Source organism: Hypoxylon fragiforme, assembly GCF_022984875.1.
Source record: "Hypoxylon fragiforme strain CBS 206.31 chromosome Unknown GGS25scaffold_4, whole genome shotgun sequence".
Lineage (NCBI taxonomy): Eukaryota > Fungi > Ascomycota > Sordariomycetes > Xylariales > Hypoxylaceae > Hypoxylon > Hypoxylon fragiforme.
Window position 1 is genome coordinate 2,314,257 of NW_026054759.1, and position 17,015 is coordinate 2,331,271.

Consider the following 17,015-nt stretch of genomic DNA (forward strand, 5'->3'; position numbering starts at 1 on the left):
ACCTGAATCGGCGATATCTTTTAATCCTCAGTCACATCTTCTGGCACAGGTATAAGACATCGCTATGATCACTTCCTTGGCAATTCCGGTCGTCGCGGTAACATCCGTGAAAGAGAGGTTAAAAAGATTACCTGTGCTTCATAGTCGTAGACAACGACTACATAGACCTTCATGCCTACCCACCTCTATCTAAAAACGCTAAAAATGCTGGCTATCGACTTACTTATACATACTGTTATAGTAAGCATAAGACTGGCCAACTTGATCTATCATTTCCATCGATTTTAGTAGGCACAGAGCAAGTAGGTAGTTACTTAATACAAGTTACAACTGATGTGGCCTGACCAACACCAGGAAAGGCCTGCGACATGAATAGCCCTGGGACCTGACTAACCCACCGGTAGAGTTACCGGGCCACGGTTAGCCTAGAAGCACGGTATTTATTCCGCATCTCCATATCCCCATTGCCCCCCAAATCATGGAGTTGGAGGATAACATGAGGCGTACTAGGTAGTGACCTGGGGTAGGCAATTTACTAGAGACGCAGCTTGAATGCAGGAACACAACAGATAAGCCTTCCAGCCGGTATCTTTCCCATTCAATCCCCCCCCCCCCCCCCCCCCTCAAAGGAGAAAAAAGAAAAAAAAAAGGTGATGAACTGGAGGTCCGGGCTTTTTTTCGTTTGAACATTACTAGGTAAGGAACGCCAATTTTAGCCTCTTACCCCATTAAAGACAAGGCCAAAGATTTGGCCGGCCCTCCAAAATCCCCATACCTCCTCCAGCCTACCCCATACTATAAAAATCGCACCACTAAACAAACACGAATAAACCCGCCGGGTTCCCGGGCCACATTCCCCTAGGCCTCTAAACAAAGGGCCCGGCACTTGATGTTCCATCCGTCAGAATAGGCATCGAATGATCTTGGCATGCGGAAGAAGGGTGTTTTGAAGAGATTGGGGGGGGAGAGGGAGGGTAATGATAACCTCGTATTGCTGGTATCATGGATGTGAGACATACATTATGTGCGGAGAGATTGCTCATGTATATAGAGGTATATAGGCATATATATACCGAAGCGATGAATTACTCCAGGAGCAGAGATTGCGTGCTCAGCCATCTCCATCGCGGCAACTGCATCATCGACGAAATCCCATCAATAACCAATCGCGACCGAATCTAGGTGCAAAAAACACACGTCGAAAGCTATGACATCGAACAAGCTCGCCCTCGGGCTCATGGCCCTGGGCCAGTTGGTCTCAGCGCAGAAGCCCGGCGGGACCCCTGACGTCCACCCTGAGCTGAAGACGTACCGGTGCACGACGGCGGACGGCTGCGCGGAGGCGACCAACTACCTGGTGCTGGACTCGTCGGCGCACTGGGTGCACCAGCTCAACGACAACAGCGCGGGCTGTGGGAGCTGGGGGAGCAAGCCGGACGCGGCGGCGTGCCCGACCAAGGAGGACTGCGCCAAGAACTGCATTAGTATGTGGCACCCATCATAACTACAATGCTTTACTGCTTCATACATCCTTCCCATGTCAATGAATAGCTGGCTGACCCGTACCTACGATTACAGTGGAGGGCCAGTCCGACTACACCAGCATCGGCGTCACGACAGAAGGGGACTCACTAAACATGCAGCTGATCGTCGGCGAGAACGTCGTCTCCCCGCGCATCTACCTGCTAGACGAGGCCAAGGAGAAGTACGAGATGCTGCAGCTGACGGGCAAGGAGTTCGCGTTCGACGTCGAGGTCAGCCACCTGCCCTGCGGCATGAACAGCGCCCTCTACCTCTCCGAGATGCTGGCGGATGGTGGCAAGAGCGATCTGAACACGGGTGGAGCTGCATGGGGCACGGGATACTGCGACGCCCAATGCTATGTTACGCGTGAGTCCCCTGAAACCCTTCCATCAAGCCCTCGGGCCGTCTACTCGAGGATTCGGTTTGCTAATTTTTGTTGTCGCAGCTTTCATCAACGGTGAAGTAAGTGACCCTAACCCTTGACCCACTCAGCCTCCCCCCCCCCTTCTCTACATGCTTAGGTAAGTAACACAGCAGCTAACCCTCACTCCCAGGGCAACGTCGACGGCAAAGGCGCCTGCTGCAACGAGATGGACATCTGGGAAGCCAACTCGCGCGCGAACCAGATCGCACCTCACCCGTGCAACCAAACCGGGCCCTACCTCTGCAGCGGCGACGAGTGCCAAGCGAGCGGCGTGTGCGACAAGAGCGGGTGCGGGTGGAACCCATACCGTCTAAACCAGCAAGGCTACTACGGGCGCGGGTCCAACTTCACCGTCGACACGACCAAGAAGTTCACCGTCGTGACGTCCTTCCCCGCGGACCCCGCCGGCGCGCTGAAGGAGATCCACCGGACGTACATCCAGGACGGCACGGTGATCAGGGCCGAAGTGGTGAAGAAGGAAGGGGTGCCGGAGGTGGCGTGGACGGACGACGAGTACTGCGCGGCGACCGGGGCGACGCAGTTCGTGGACCTGGGGGCGCACGAGACGATGGGCGGGGCGCTGACGCGCGGCATGGTGCTCGCGTTCAGCATCTGGTGGGACGAGGGCAGCAACATGTCGTGGCTGGACGGCGCGACGGACGGCGCGGGCCCCTGCAACGCGACCGAGGGCAACCCGTCGAACATCAAGAAGATCGAGGCCCACCCCGAGGTCACGTTCAGCAACCTCAAGTGGGGGGACATCGGCGCGACGTATAAGGGGGAGTGATTAGAATACCTAGGTACCTACCTCCCAGCGACTACTAGGTATAGAGGCTTAGCATACTTGTTGCCTACTACTGTATTTGATTAGACATGTAATCCAACATCATTGACGTGGCGCAGGTTGGGGAATGACTTACATACCTAACTATCGTGTACCCAACTTAGAGATCGTGTGCAACTCATTTACAGCGGACGTTTGACATCCAGAGTACAGACATACATGCACGTGTATCTCAAAACTCGCATAGCACAGATATCGAAAGTCTTCACGAATGTTCCACGAACATGGGCCGTGTCACCAATTCCACTCACCGAAGGCTTAGCAGTAGGTGACCTTAGGTAAGGCCACGACACAAAGTAGCGGGTGCGCATCTATCTGCGTTAGAGTGAAACGGCGCCACAACACTGCTTGTTGCTTGGTGCTGCTTTGGGTGCCGTACCATTCGGATATATCCGTAGGATCTTAGGTAGACCGCAATTTGTATAGCACCTTCATCGCGGGAGCCAACAGGAACAGGCGGTATAGTAGGGAGGTCGGAGTCATTCTTTTTTCTTCGCTGGGAGCGCAGTCAATTGCTTTGCGAAACCAACCAAGCCCAACCCGCCTACGCAACAACTCTGCTCTCACCGACTCTTGTAAAAAAGTGCAATGCGACATAAGCAACCTGCATGACTGTTGCACCACAGCCAGTTCATTCAGCTTTTCCCACTGCAACCACTCGTAGGCCATGACGACACCCGCGGCTTGGGAAGCTTACCCCTTCTCTCCCCCATTGGCTCAGCTGGCCCCCCAAGAGCTGCCCTGTCAGCATCCGTATCAACCTATTCACGCCGTAGGGCTGGACGGGGGCCCCCAATCTCTCAGACAATGTATGTAAGTAAGAGTCGGACATCGATACGAAAATAGCAAATTGTGACGTGAGGCGTTCAATGATGGTGTGTATATAATCGCGCTGCCTTGTCCTTCCCCCTTATCACAGGACAAAAGAGTAGTAGGTCGTCTACAAATACCCCGAAGATAATTAGGACAGACAGAGCGCTTTCGCCCTTCCCCCTTTGCCTCATCAGTTATCATGCAAGAAGAGTATATTGTCAGCAAACGCTGCACCAGACGATACACGGCTAGCTTTACTATGCGATTTGTCCAGTTCATCACCAGCGGCAAGCAAGAGAACGTTCGCACACGACCGGTCGTCACTCACCAACACTAAATCTGCCTAATCTACCATGGGGTTCGGATTTTTGTTAGTAGCATGCCTACCTCCACGATGCGGCTAGGAGTATGAAGACTGATATCAATCTAACTTTTCTGTTTCTCAGATTTAGCTGGAAAAGGGCTGAAGTGAGCCCGGTGGAAACAACAAGCCAATGGCAGGAACAACGAGACGTGTTCAAATGCACTTCTTACACCCCACGAACTCGATAAGATCTGCGTCGAAACCGTCACATCATTCGTGCGAGTATAGCTCGCCAATCCCCGCTGAATTACATCTTATGATAAAGCAAGAAAATATATGATAAATTGCCATTCATTCGGGTGGGACTCCTCTCGGGAGAAAATAGGGGCGGTGTTGAGGGCATAACTATAACGAGCCGGATCTCCTAACCTACCTAATCAACCGGAAGGTGCCAGGCGACTCTATCAATTATTTGATGTATTTTCGGGTTCGATTTAGCCTTACAAATGCCTACCAGAGCTGTAGACAGTGCTAAATTTAGGGGGTTTGGGAGGAGGACAGGATAGAAGGGATAGATTGGAATGTATGTTAAGGCGTTAGGGGATGTAGGTTGGGCACTGAAAAAGGACTGTAATTAATCTGCGATACCAAATTCCTCCAAACGGAACACTTCTCTTACTGCTATTAATATCCTTCTCTCTGAGGACACTTTGGTGGCTTGTGACTCTGGTTACCTAGGTACCTATGTTAATATAAACCATCGGGACAACCGCCGATTGTTTACCGTCGAACGCATAACCGAGCCCGACGCCGTAATTGACGTTACAGAGCCGTTCAGCGGTATAGAGTCGGTGACGCCATAAAACACTTATTAAAGGTTCCATCCCCCTGAACCCTCCTGATGTTAAAGTCATGGGGCCTAAGTTCTATCCTGAGCAAGTACCGTAACTACCTAGGTTAGGTAGATACCTAGCTGAGCGATTTGGTACATAGCATTTTCAAAATGTATGAGAAATGCATGTCTGATGGTAAATAGGATTCGACGCCGCACCCCATTAGAGAATACGTGTACAAGTTGGTAAGACTGATGCAGAGACAGCCAATCCCCCACCCCCGTGGCCTTTGATTCATGGAACCGAATTCTTATGCCATGGAGCTACCAATCTGCTTTCGGTTAAGGCGTGGGCTCATCGGACCTGGTCTCCATGGTGGAAAATATCCCCCACGATCCCACGAACCTTATGGCTCCGGTCTTATCTCCGCTCTTTAGTAAGTCACAAGGGAAGGACCTCGCGAGTCCAAAAATCTTGTAATTCAGCGGTTGGAGTTCGCATAAAAGCTGTATAACCTATGGGTGCATCGAGGAAATATATCGTCGGCATCATTTCGTGAGAATCCAAACGAGCAGAAATAGATCTGCAGCAATCGCATGATGCTTTCAAAACACCCCCAATCTGAGTCGGGAGTTGTTAGTGGACCGCTGATTATTATACCGAGCAGGGTATTGGCTTATTGCCCACGTCGTAGCGGAAGTGCGTAGCGGGCGTATTTAATTTACCCGCATATTCTTCCGAGAGAGTTTGATGCACGAGGGTCATCCGCCAAGGTCCCCGTGCCGGCGTAGCGGTGTTCCTGGTTCACGGTGCGGTCGTGCCTTTTATAAATCATGGCCCCGACGAATACCTGAGAGACTGTCGTAGATGGAAAACCTAATTTAGATAAAGGGGTAATGCATCTTTGCGGCTGAGCGTTGAAAATCCTTGGAAGACACGATGTTACAACACACAGAAGATGGTGACCGCTACGAGCTGACAAGCCCGACTGCCATGCCGAAGGCCGGTGGCTTTCTCTGGAATCAAAAGATGATGATCCAAATCACTTGTCGGGGATATGCAACCGCACAGTTCATGCAGCCCGAGCCGGCCAAGTATGCGCATGCCCCTAATCTCGAGGCCAAAACTTTTATGCAGCCCGAACAAAACTATTACGCCCATCACCCAGGTCGGTTCGTCTACGTCAAAGATGAGGAGACCGGCCAAATATTCTCGGCACCCTACGAACCCGTTCGTGCCCCGCTGGATCGATTTGTCTTTTCTGTTGGCAAAAGTAATGTTTCCTGGACTGTCGAGAACCTTGGGATCCGCATTGAGATGACCCTAGTGATTCCAACTCATGATGTAGTTGAGCTTTGGACCGTTAAGGTGACTAATTTAACTGCACGACCGCGGAGAGTTAGTGTGTATCCTTATTTCCCATTTGGATACATGTCGTGGATGAACCAAGAGGCAGAATGGCGACCAGATCTTGGCGGCGTGGTGAGCAGCAGTGTCACGCCATATCAGAAGGCGACCGATTGGTTGAAAAACAAATATCTCAAGGACAAGTCATATTTCCTATGTGAATCCGAGCCTACATCATGGGAAGCCATGCAGCAAGCTTTCGAAGGCGAGGGAGGGCTGCATGCGCCATCCTCACTATTACTACCCGAACTTGGACGCAGTGATGCTCGCTATGAAACTCCCGTGGCCGCCGTACAGTATCGCGCGGAGTTGAAGACGGACGACCAGCGCGAGTACCGATTTGCGTTTGGACCCGCGTACGACGATGCCGAAATCCGTAGAGTCCGAGAAAAGTATCTTAGCAAGGAAGCCTTTGAACAGGCGGCGCGCGAGTATGCGGAGTATATTGCTAAAGGGAAGGGGTGCTTAACAATCGAGACGCCTGACAAGCACGTGGATAATTTCGTCAATCACTGGCTGCCGAGGCAATGTTACTACCATGGCGACGTGAACAGGTTGACCACGGACCCACAAACCCGCAACTATCTGCAGGATAACATGGGCATGTCCTATATCAAGCCCGAGGTTGCGCGAAAGGCATTCATTACGGCAGTGGGACAACAGGAGAAGGATGGCGCGATGCCTGACGGTATTTTGATAACAGAAGGCGCGGAGCTCAAATATATCAATCAGATCCCGCATACCGATCACTGTATCTGGTTACCAGTCACGCTTGCGGCGTATCTCTCGGAGACGGGTGACTATGATCTCCTCAAAGAGAAAGTGAAGGATATGCACGGCGATACGTATACAGTGTTCGAACGCTTCAGCCGAGCAATGGACTGGCTACTTTCGGCACGGGACGAGCGTGGCCTAAGCTATATCGCACAAGGTGACTGGTGCGATCCGCTTAACATGGTGGGATATAAGGGCAAGGGCGTATCGGGATGGCAGACAGTAGCGACGGCGTTTGCGTTGAAATTGTGGGCAGACGTGTGTGAGCAGGAGGGCAAAGCCGACCTAGCAAAGAGCTATCGCGAGAGTGCCAAGACGGTCAACGATGCAGCTAACAAACACCTATGGGATGGTGACTGGTTTGCGCGGGGCATTACTGACGACAACGTGATTTTTGGTGTGAAGAAAGATAAAGAAGGGCGTATCTGGCTGAATCCGCAGACATGGTCGATCCTCAGTGGAGCAGCGAGCCCTGAACAGATCGCACGGATGCTTCCCCAAGTAGACTCGCAGTTAGGAACCCCGTATGGCACTGTCATGTTCGGGCCCCAATATAAAGGCATGCGAGAGGATGTAGGGCGCGTAACCCAGAAATATCCTGGCTCCGCAGAAAATGGGTCGGTATACAACCACGCGGCCGCTTTCTACGTACACAGTCTATATTCGATCGGGGAGGCAGACCGGGCGTACGATGTCCTGCGGAAGATGATTCCGGGACCATCGGAGGAGGATTACGTACAACGGGGACAGCTCCCAGTTTATATTCCCAACTACTACCGCGGGGCGTACCAATATTATCCACGTACGGCCGGGCGATCTAGCCAGTTGTTTAATACGGGGACAGTATCTTGGGTTTATCGGTCCTTTATCGAGGAATTATGCGGGCTGCGCGGCGATGCAAAGGGCCTGTGTATCCAGCCGCAGTTACCATCTTTCTGGGATGCGATCAAGGTTACTCGACTGTTCCGTGGCGCCACGTTTGTGGTAGATATGCGTCAGTCAGCCGAAGTGACAAAAGTCGTAGTGAAGTATGAGGGTCAAATCCTCCCGGAGGCGCGGTTTACAAACATACAACCTGGCAAGACGTATGAATTATCTGTCACCATTCCCAAATGATTGGACTCGTTCGCCCGTTGCCATCAGCTGTATATACCTAGGTAGCCTCTGGTATATCGATGTCATGTTGGGCTAGTCGATTGTGATGACGAAAAAAAAAAAGAGAGGAGTTCTGCATCTGTTCCTTGTTAAAACATTGTCAATGGCACTCCCTTCGTTCATATTAGGCACGTAGAATATTCAATCTTGGATTCCCCCAGATGGGAATCTATTAATACCCTGTCCCTACCTAGCCTTTGCAATCTTTGGATCGTGGAAGTATGAAACGCCAAGAGGGTGCATGCTCAGTGACTTGCAGCAGTTCTTGGCAACGTCTCAGACCAAAGGCAACGAGCTGTTTCAACATTAATAAATCTTCGAGACTCGACTTTTCTTTTTGATCTCCGTCATCTCTCTTCCCACAACTAAATATCATCATAATGTGGCTTCATTGGCAGCCAACGATAACCTTCGTTAATATTGGGGTAGCGTGCTTGGTGACGGGTACTCTAGGGCAGAGGGTACGGGTACAAGAACCTAACCGTTCTGTCGTAGTAGACAAAGAGACAGCAGTGGGAGGGGGAGACTACCACCAACAAGAGAATGCAACAGGAGAACAGGCTGTCGTATCGGAGATCCCGCAGGTTTCGGAAGTACCAGAGATATCCGGAATCCCACAAGTAGATATTAATCTACTCAACGGTACTACAACGGCGGGCCAACCGGAGCCTACTGAGCCCGTTATTTCAATAGCCGCACTGCTGTTCTCGGGACCACCCGGTCCTAAAAACTGTCGCGGTACAGTGATAACGAACGTCCAACTACCTAAACCTGGATCGCAGCACTCAACACCAAAGTGTTACAACATGCCGGGAATAGCCCAATGCGGTACCTTCGTGGCTAATCAGGATGATGGTTGTCAAGCACGCTTATTCAACGAACCAAATTGCCTCACATTTGCCAATTTGGCTGTCTTCACTCCGGAACAAAGAGCCGTTGGCGGATTGTTTCGAAGCATTGAAATTACTTGCGGGATCAAAGGCGAAACGCCACCGCCCTTGAACCTCCCCGGGATGAAACTCCCACCTGGCGCCCAACAGGCAGTTGGAAAGGTAAAGCGTAACACTGCATTCTATCGTTTGAAGGATGGCAGGTTGACTAATTCAACTTAGTGAGCATTATTGACTGGTCATACTCGAACGAATGGACGAGAGCGATTGCGATAAGCGAATATCATTTGGATATCTTTTTTTGGTAAAGATCTGGATATAACCTGGAGCTGGGTTGTGAGTCAAGACTCAGGGAGGCCTTAAAGATACCGTTCCGATATATCTACCTACGTATCTGGCCGGAGCTACATGGTGGGTAGCCAATCGTCTGCGGCGTATTAGTGGTAGTGTTGCTATAACATGATGGACGCAACGAGACGAGAAAACGTTGTGCATTAATTCGATGCTGGAGTACGAATGGGGGACCGCGAAACGATGGCCGGATACTGACCGGATGCAAGTAGCACATCCAATAACTGATGATGCCCAAAATGATGGAAAGCAATGGTGTATAGACACCTAGCTACCTAGAATAGCTGCTTACCTACATACCTAAGTAGTATCAGGGTATACTATGTACTAGTTAGTAGTATGTATGTTCAAATGTTTGGTTATAAAGTAGGTAGTTAGGTTAAGTCAGGTACCAACCAGGTACTAAAATGGAGGATGACTCAATGAATGAAGACATTTGAAAAACATTGAAGATGATCATGGATATCATTATCATAAATCATAATCACAATCTAAGTAAAAACCCAGTAAAACCAGCAAAGCCAAGTAAAACCTTGATAGTTACTGGGCATGGATGCATTCAAACGTCCCACATTCTTTTTATCGATAGCATCAAACCCCACTTACCACTGCTCCAATAACGGTTTATCGGGGCTACTATCGGGGCAACCCGCGTCATTGCTCTTGTGTCCTGTGACTTCCCGAGTCAAGGACGTTCAAGTTCAAAAAGGAGCGCAAGGTTCTGGCCAATTTCTTCTTTCTTTCAATTTGTTCAAATTTACCAACAAACATCGACGTTTCCTTACTCAAACACATTTATTCAGTACTCTTTACTCTTTACTCTTTACTTTACAGCACACCTCAAGCTGTTCATGCCAGTGTGTAGGTAGGTTGGTAATCTGCTCGGACAAATAAGCGTCATCAACATACAGTGCTCAGTACTACCTAACACTGATATCGCAACCACCCTCCTACAAACATACTAGGTACAAATTCATAGTACTGTACGCACGTCCATACATACCTACGCACATATCCCAGCAATCCAAGCAGCTGCCTTGTACCTCGACGACCATATTTCTTTCCGAACCCAAATCGTTCCCAAGATTTCCGACCTGACGACGCTTCAGAAATACCCGTCATCATCAACACTACCCACCTACCTAGTATTCACAGACGCAACTTTGGGCATTCTTTTAAAAGCGAATAGTAGGAAACACCATATATTAGTCCAATAAGTCAGGACGACCATACTCGGACACCTGGAAAGTCAACAGATATATCACCAAGAGACGTGATACGGAAAGAAAGAGAAAAAACACACTCAGGCGTGATTTGGCAAGTTGTGCAAAAATGAGCAGCCCAAGACGAAGAATCGAGACAGATGTAAGTGCGCAGCGGCATGGAACAGATCTCGAAGCATAAGCTATCTAGGTAGATACTGACACATCCTTACAACTAGGTCATGAAGTATGCTATACCGAACTATCACCATTTAGCTCCGATCGTTTTACTGACTGCAATATAGGATGTAGGATCGCCTCCTCTAGCTAACTTGTCAAGACCTGGACTAATGACCGTAGGCTTATGTCCGACTATGAGGTCACTCTAGTCAATGACAATAGTACTTGCCCCTTTTTTGACCCGCGTTGTTGACTGTGCCACTGACTAGATTGTCGTAGTGTAAGCTGAGTCGCATCACTGTCCGTTGTTCTACGAATTCTCACGCACCTTTCTAGGCAGGAGTTCTACGTCCGATTTAAGGGCCCAGCTGAGAGTCAGTAAAGAGTCAGAACCCGAAATCCCGTATGATTCGTCTAACCTCGCATACAGCGCCTTTTGAGGGCGGGATTTGGAAAGTCCACGTTGAGCTGCCAGACCAATACCCCTACAAATCACCTAGTATCGGTTTTGTTAATCGCATATTCCACCCGAATATTGATGAGTTGTAAGACTACACTTCTCGACTTAGAATTGGGCTTGCCAGAACCACAGTTAGGCTGATGCAAATAAATAGGTCGGGGTCGGTCTGCTTGGATGTAATTAACCAGACATGGTCGCCTATGTTTGATATGATCAACATATTTGAGGTCTTCCTCCCCCAACTACTTCGGTACCCGAACCCAGCCGACCCTCTCAACGGTGAAGCGGCCGCCTTATTGATGCGCGAGCCGAAGAGCTATGACGCAAAGGTGAAGGGTATGTTCATTCCATATATGCTCCACATCGGTATGATGGATGTATGCAGCTAAAATGCGGAACAGAATACGTACAACGATATGCGAGCAAGGAGGCCGCGGATGACGCCGGCGCCCCTAGCGAGGATGACGACGATATGTCCTCGGTGGCGAGCTTTGGAGACGAGGAGGATGAACCTGCCGGTCAGATGGATGACGTATAGGCGAGTACGGTACTCGACGACCCATCACTTATTCTCCACAGCACGTTTCTCAAGTCGATCAATGAACAAAACGAATCAATAAATGCACTGCGCTCTCTGGATTAAGGAGTTCATACGGGTTTTCTCTGGTAGCTACGGGCGGAATCCGGCATGTCTGTCTACCTACCTAGGTATTTTTGCTTCCTTGCTTGCTTGTCTATCTACGTGGACTTTGCATAGGTCAATCGAGTCGACTCGGGTGCGCTGGAATCCCCGATTTCTCTACTCTTTTGATATTCATGCCAGCGTTAGCGCTCTCTCCTCTTTTAGGGCATTTATTAGAATGCTGTTTCTACCTACCTAGTCTGACCCCTGAAAGGTGTGGCATGCATGCTGAGTGAAATATACATATTAGTAGTTCAGTGGCATAATGCTCCTCGTCAGTTTGAGACTAGTAGAAAAGGTCTTGCTTGCTGATATATTGAAAGTCGGGCGTACTAGTATGTAGTAATACCCTCTGCTCTGTATGCTGTGACCTAAACCCACTGATTTTACTTTCCCACTCCCCCCTCCCTTCTTCCTCGTTTCTCATGCCGTTTCTCGTGATGTGATGATACAGGCTAGGTAAGGTGCCTGTCTAACTTCCTGCACAGTAAGTAGTAGTATTCCACATTCCATTCATTCATCTTGGGTATCGTATCGTAAATCAAATGTATCAACCAAACCAAACCAGTAAAACGCCGTGACCATGCAATGTAATGCAATGCAATGTGGTACCCCTCTCTCTAATCCGAATCGTACTCGACCAGGGCCGTTCCTGCTGCCGCTGCTGCTGACGACGACGATGCTGCTGATGCTGCCACTATTCCAACGCCCGTATCCTTTTCATTCCCATCCCTACTAGCCTCCGTCCCCACCTCCGTTCCACCACCACCACCACCACCACCACCACCCTGCTCTCCCGTTTCCGTTTCCGTTTCCGTTCCCATTTCCACCGCCCTCTTCCTCTTGATACCGAGGATTCTCGGCGGCCCCTTGCCGCCATTCCCACTGCCAGCTTCTCCGCTATTCCGGTCAGCCAAGCTGGCCAAGAACGGATCCTGCGCAGCTCGCGTATTCCCGACGATTTCCGAGACGAGGTTCTCCCGCATCTGCGCGGCGGCAGCTTCGGACTTGAGCCGCTTGGCGGGTTTCGTTTCTTTGCTATGTCCGCGTTTACGACCGTCCCCACTATTATTATTGTTATTATTACTGTTGTTGTTGTTGTTGTTGTTGTTGTTGTTGTTGCTATCGCCACTCGTCGCGAAAAGAGGCTTGGCGAGCGCCTTCTGACCCATCTCATCCTCGGTCGGCATCCCGAAATCCACCAGCGCAGCCCTCCGCCCATCCTCGTCGTTGGCGGGCACGATATCGATCCCGAGACTCATGCGCTCGCGCAGGTCCTCGGTACTCTTCGCATCGCGCTCGCGCTCATGGCGACCGATGCGGAACGCGGCGCGTAACCTGCGATTGCGCTCGTAGGGGTCGTCCCACTTGCGCGCGCTCTCCCGCGCCAGCTCGTCGATGCGCAGCCTCGCGTCGTCGAGCGCCTTGCGGTCCGCGATCGTCTTCTCGAGCTTCGCGAACGCGTTCGTCCGCAGCGCCTCGCGCTCCGCGTCCGTCAATATCGGCTCCATCCCCATCCCCAGCCCAGACTCTTCCCCGGTATCCCGCCTCCGCCCGCCCTCGACGACGAGGTAGGTGGTGTTGGCGGGGTCGGTGCGGATCTCGAGGGCGCCGCCGCAGTCGGCGTGGCGCATGGCGAAGGAGAAGATGGGCGTGCTGTGGTGGGACCCGACCTTGCGCTTCACGGCGTTGAAGCGCACGCCCTGCCCGATCAGCGTCGGCTGAGCGCAGTGCCCGCACCACACGGCGAAGGGCATCTCGAAGCGCACGGTCTGCTGCGCGCCGTCGCGGGAGAACCCGGGGGGTTTCTTCTTGTGCAGCTTGTTGCCTGTCGTCGTGCCCTCGACATCGGGCGGCACGTACCGCCCCATGTTGAAGCCCTGCATCTTGAGGGTGGGTGGGTGGGTGGATAGGTAGGTGGTGTGGTGATTGAATTCGAGATTGATTGGTATTTCGGGGTGTTTTTCTGGATAATGAGAGGTGCGCGATACAGCGATTAATGTGCTGCTTGGGTAGTGTAAGGTATGTTGTCGCACTTCAAAAGAAAAAAAAGGACAACAAAGCAGAGACAGGCTGGAGATAAATAAGTGTGATGTAAGAAGTGAAGATAGCGTATTTAACAGAACTTTAAGCAAGCTGGTTCGGTTCGATCCTTGCAATTAGATTTCAAACTAAAACGTAAAAGCTTAACCAAGATAGCATCCACCCCCTCCCCTCACCCCACCAAATATTTGCAAATTCCAATTTTCACATAGAGCAAGAAGTTGCAAAACACAACATAAAGCATGTGAAAAAAAAGGGGAGAGTAATTAGAGGTAAATAGGATGAAAGCCTTCAAGTACTACAAGTAGCAAAAAGGTCAAAAATTGAGATTTGATGGTCCCAGAGAGGCTCGAACTCTCGGCCTTCGCATAAGCTTGCAAAGTGAACACAGAATATTGGGATCACAATATTAGTACGACGCTCTAACCAACTGAGCTATGGGACCCTCTTGGTTATATCTCGCTACTCTATCTTAGCTTATGTAGCTTAATCTTATCACAAAGAGATTTTTACCCCTGAATTTCTCCAACTCTGCAAATAGCTGTTTCATTCCGAGGGAGGCTTATAATTATCAACTCTGCTCATGTACATACATCCGAGACAAGATAATCGGTAAGTGTCATGTATTTGAATCTTTTTCAAAGGAGCTCTCTTCTGTAGTTTTTTCGGTCCTTCTCCGATATCTTTTATGAATTCCCCTCCTATGCGTACCTAGTAGGTACCAAGGTAGGTACCTAGGTATGTAACTATCATTCTCGTCTCTTCCCTCTCCCCTATGCACCATTCATTTGACAACACAGACATGCAAATTAAGACCAAAGATAGGTAACCATAAAGAAAATGCGGTTATATGGATATTCAACCCGGCGATAGTTGAGCAAAAAACTTCAAGCTACATAATAGTTTCAATGTACCTACAATAGTAGGTAGGTAGCTATGCGTGCTCCAGCATGCATGCTTCAATGTTGGGATGCGTACATATGTAGTGTTACTCCTCTCAAGGTTACATATGTATCCATATACATAGGTACATATTTACTTACATACATATGTAGGTAGGCCGACTTCAATATTGACATCTACATACACCTTTCGGCTAGCTACATTAGGTGCATAGGAAACCAACAGCAATTATATAAGTCAGCTATATATTTCGTTCCAACATGCACATATACATACGCGGCCTACACCCTACGTCTCTATAGGATATATACCTATACGAAGGGAGCCATGAGAGCAGAGCAGCCCAGCCGAGCCGTTGAATGTGGTTTTGTGTTTCTTCAACGGTGTTTTCTGGTGTGTCTGCAAATATCCACTACTACAAATGTATGTGCCTCCCTACCTGCAGTCGTCGTACACATACATACATGTGCAGCTTCGTGCCCATAACATTGAAGGTGTCTGTCTCATCGCACCCCGCAGCCCCCGAATGCGCCTATGATACGGCCATATTCACTCACACCCCATACCATACCCTTCAGCCCGTTAGGTGTCGGTAAGTTGCATGTATGTACCTAGGTAGCCCAACCCCGCTCAACAATTTCCTATATATCACTTTCCACCCACCGTAGTCTTCCCGTTGCACTTTTCACTGCTTCTTGCACCTTTTCTTGACGCATAAAACCACAACAAAGTTGCCTAAGCGATATATATTTATCATTGGAGCGGCCATGGCTTCTTCCCTTTCTGTTCCAAAACCCAGCGGCTTCCATGCCATGCCGCTGGAAATCCGCCAGCAGATATACCGATGGTGCATCCCCCGGAACCTTTTCATAAATGTCTGCGACGATATGTATTGGCAAGAGCGCTATGAAGGATGGAAAAAGCCGCCTTGGCATACCGACCCCTTTTTTAGTGACGAAAGAGGTACATATTACTCCTCCAAGGTTGAGAATTGCGAATGGTGTGACAGACAAGTCGCTATGTTTGCGGACAAGAGCTCTGTCCCAAGACTTTTTTCTCCGGCCTCGACCGATTACTGTTCTTCGTGCAGAAGATATTCACCTAACACTCCTCCGTCTCGACAAAGTGCCTTACCCGGACTCCTTCTTATCTGCCGCCAGATTACCGAGGAGGTGGAGATACTCCTATACGGAGACAATACTTTTGGGTTCGATTTTTGGGATAATGACGTCTCAGATCTAGAGTGGCTCCAACAGTTCAATGCAGAGTGGCTAGGACAGTTCGATCCCGATCGGCGGCACAAAATGCGAAAGATAGAACTGGTTCTAAGACACCTAGGAGGTTACTTTCCCTTGACATCCCACACCGATATACCTTATCCTTATATTCTGAACCATTTTCAGTGGGATGACGTTTTTGAAAATGTTACTACGCTGAGTATCCGATTGCTGGGACCAAAGCCTTACCCTTCATTGGAGGAGCTCCAAAGCAAGCTCGAACATAAGCTCTCAGACGACATGGTTACGGAATATTTGAGAAAAAACGCGAAAGCTATTAAGATGGGAATGGAGAAATCTTCAAAAGAGTTAAGAAAATGGGTGGACTGGATTCTACCCATCCTGGAGTACATCGGGCAGGTAATACCCCAATTTACCCAGATAGTGGTACATAAGGACGAGGAGGAGAAAACGATACAGCTACTGGAAGAAAAATTCCCTGGACGTTGCTTGATTCAAGAATTGGATAGGATATAATGACGAGGATGATGGGCTGAGTAGGCATCTATAATAATGAGCTGGCTGGCTATGATGAGGATTATGAGGATAGCTTCGTCTGCTGATTAGGAGGAAGTCATGAAGAGCTAGGGATTCAATTTTCATCTATCGATCTTTGAGGAAACCCAGTAGCAAAGTAAACGAGATGTACTGGACAGACATGTAACAAGCTTAGCATGCTGTGGGCGTGACCGGATTTCTAAATAAACGAACAAAGATTGCGATCAAAGATTTTGAATACCTAGGGTAGGTAGAGTCACAAGTTGAAGAAGTTAATATTCGACGAATCTATAAACAAGAACTTGGGAACAAAAGGAGTACCTAATGTATGCATCTATAAGGGGTATCATTGAACCTAGTCACATTTTTACCTTTGGGGCTACATATGTATAACAAGGGTAGGCAGCTGCCAGCTGCAATGCTAATGTTACTACACTAACCTAGCTGACTG

At 49.5% G+C, this 17,015-nt stretch overlaps 6 protein-coding genes and 1 non-coding gene across 7 annotated transcripts; 5 read left to right on the top strand and 2 right to left on the bottom strand.

The window, feature by feature from the left end:
• Positions 1 to 1,207: 1,207 nt before the first annotated feature.
• Positions 1,208 to 2,735, top strand: GGS25DRAFT_520750 (glycoside hydrolase family 7 protein; the record flags this gene model as incomplete). Its single annotated transcript, XM_049263929.1, has 4 exons — positions 1,208 to 1,484; positions 1,579 to 1,890; positions 1,970 to 1,986; positions 2,079 to 2,735. The coding sequence occupies 4 exons, from the start codon at positions 1,208 to 1,210 to the stop codon at positions 2,733 to 2,735; spliced, it is 1,263 nt and encodes a 420-aa protein (XP_049117919.1).
• Positions 2,736 to 5,252: 2,517 nt separating this feature from the next.
• On the top strand, positions 5,253 to 8,249 carry GGS25DRAFT_240283 (glycoside hydrolase family 94 protein). Its single transcript, XM_049257106.1, has one exon. The coding sequence runs from the start codon at positions 5,682 to 5,684 to the stop codon at positions 8,037 to 8,039; it is 2,358 nt and encodes a 785-aa protein (XP_049117920.1). The 5' UTR covers positions 5,253 to 5,681; the 3' UTR covers positions 8,040 to 8,249.
• Positions 8,052 to 9,834, top strand: GGS25DRAFT_240218 (uncharacterized protein). The gene has a single exon (XM_049257104.1). It carries the CDS (start codon positions 8,459 to 8,461, stop codon positions 9,188 to 9,190), a length of 732 nt encoding a protein of 243 aa, XP_049117921.1. The 5' UTR covers positions 8,052 to 8,458; the 3' UTR covers positions 9,191 to 9,834.
• Positions 9,835 to 10,651: 817 nt separating this feature from the next.
• Positions 10,652 to 11,699, top strand: GGS25DRAFT_520753 (ubiquitin-conjugating enzyme/RWD-like protein; the record flags this gene model as incomplete). The annotated part of the gene is made up of 8 exons (XM_049263930.1): positions 10,652 to 10,684; positions 10,761 to 10,768; positions 10,882 to 10,909; positions 10,971 to 10,981; positions 11,038 to 11,075; positions 11,132 to 11,246; positions 11,316 to 11,497; positions 11,563 to 11,699. The coding sequence occupies 8 exons, from the start codon at positions 10,652 to 10,654 to the stop codon at positions 11,697 to 11,699; spliced, it is 552 nt and encodes a 183-aa protein (XP_049117922.1).
• A 496-nt stretch (positions 11,700 to 12,195) lies between these two features.
• Positions 12,196 to 13,941, bottom strand: GGS25DRAFT_240722 (DUF455 domain protein). The gene has a single exon (XM_049257107.1). It carries the CDS (start codon positions 13,727 to 13,729, stop codon positions 12,464 to 12,466), a length of 1,266 nt encoding a protein of 421 aa, XP_049117923.1. The 5' UTR covers positions 13,730 to 13,941; the 3' UTR covers positions 12,196 to 12,463.
• A 279-nt stretch (positions 13,942 to 14,220) lies between these two features.
• On the bottom strand, positions 14,221 to 14,331 carry GGS25DRAFT_t50. Its single transcript has one exon. It is a non-coding gene; the product is annotated as a tRNA-Ile (tRNA).
• Positions 14,332 to 14,990: 659 nt separating this feature from the next.
• Positions 14,991 to 17,005, top strand: GGS25DRAFT_486940 (uncharacterized protein). The gene is made up of 2 exons (XM_049260666.1): positions 14,991 to 15,212; positions 15,309 to 17,005. The coding sequence occupies exon 2, from the start codon at positions 15,557 to 15,559 to the stop codon at positions 16,541 to 16,543; it is 987 nt and encodes a 328-aa protein (XP_049117924.1). The 5' UTR covers positions 14,991 to 15,212; positions 15,309 to 15,556; the 3' UTR covers positions 16,544 to 17,005.
• Positions 17,006 to 17,015: the final 10 nt, after the last annotated feature.

Bases quoted from the DNA above. Each gene is read 5' to 3' on its own strand.
- GGS25DRAFT_240283 (XM_049257106.1), top strand. From the start codon at position 5,682: ATGTTACAACACACAGAAGATGGTGACCGCTACGAGCTGACAAGCCCG.
- GGS25DRAFT_240218 (XM_049257104.1), top strand. From the start codon at position 8,459: ATGTGGCTTCATTGGCAGCCAACGATAACCTTCGTTAATATTGGGGTA.
- GGS25DRAFT_240722 (XM_049257107.1), bottom strand. From the start codon at position 13,729: ATGCAGGGCTTCAACATGGGGCGGTACGTGCCGCCCGATGTCGAGGGC.
- GGS25DRAFT_486940 (XM_049260666.1), top strand. From the start codon at position 15,557: ATGGCTTCTTCCCTTTCTGTTCCAAAACCCAGCGGCTTCCATGCCATG.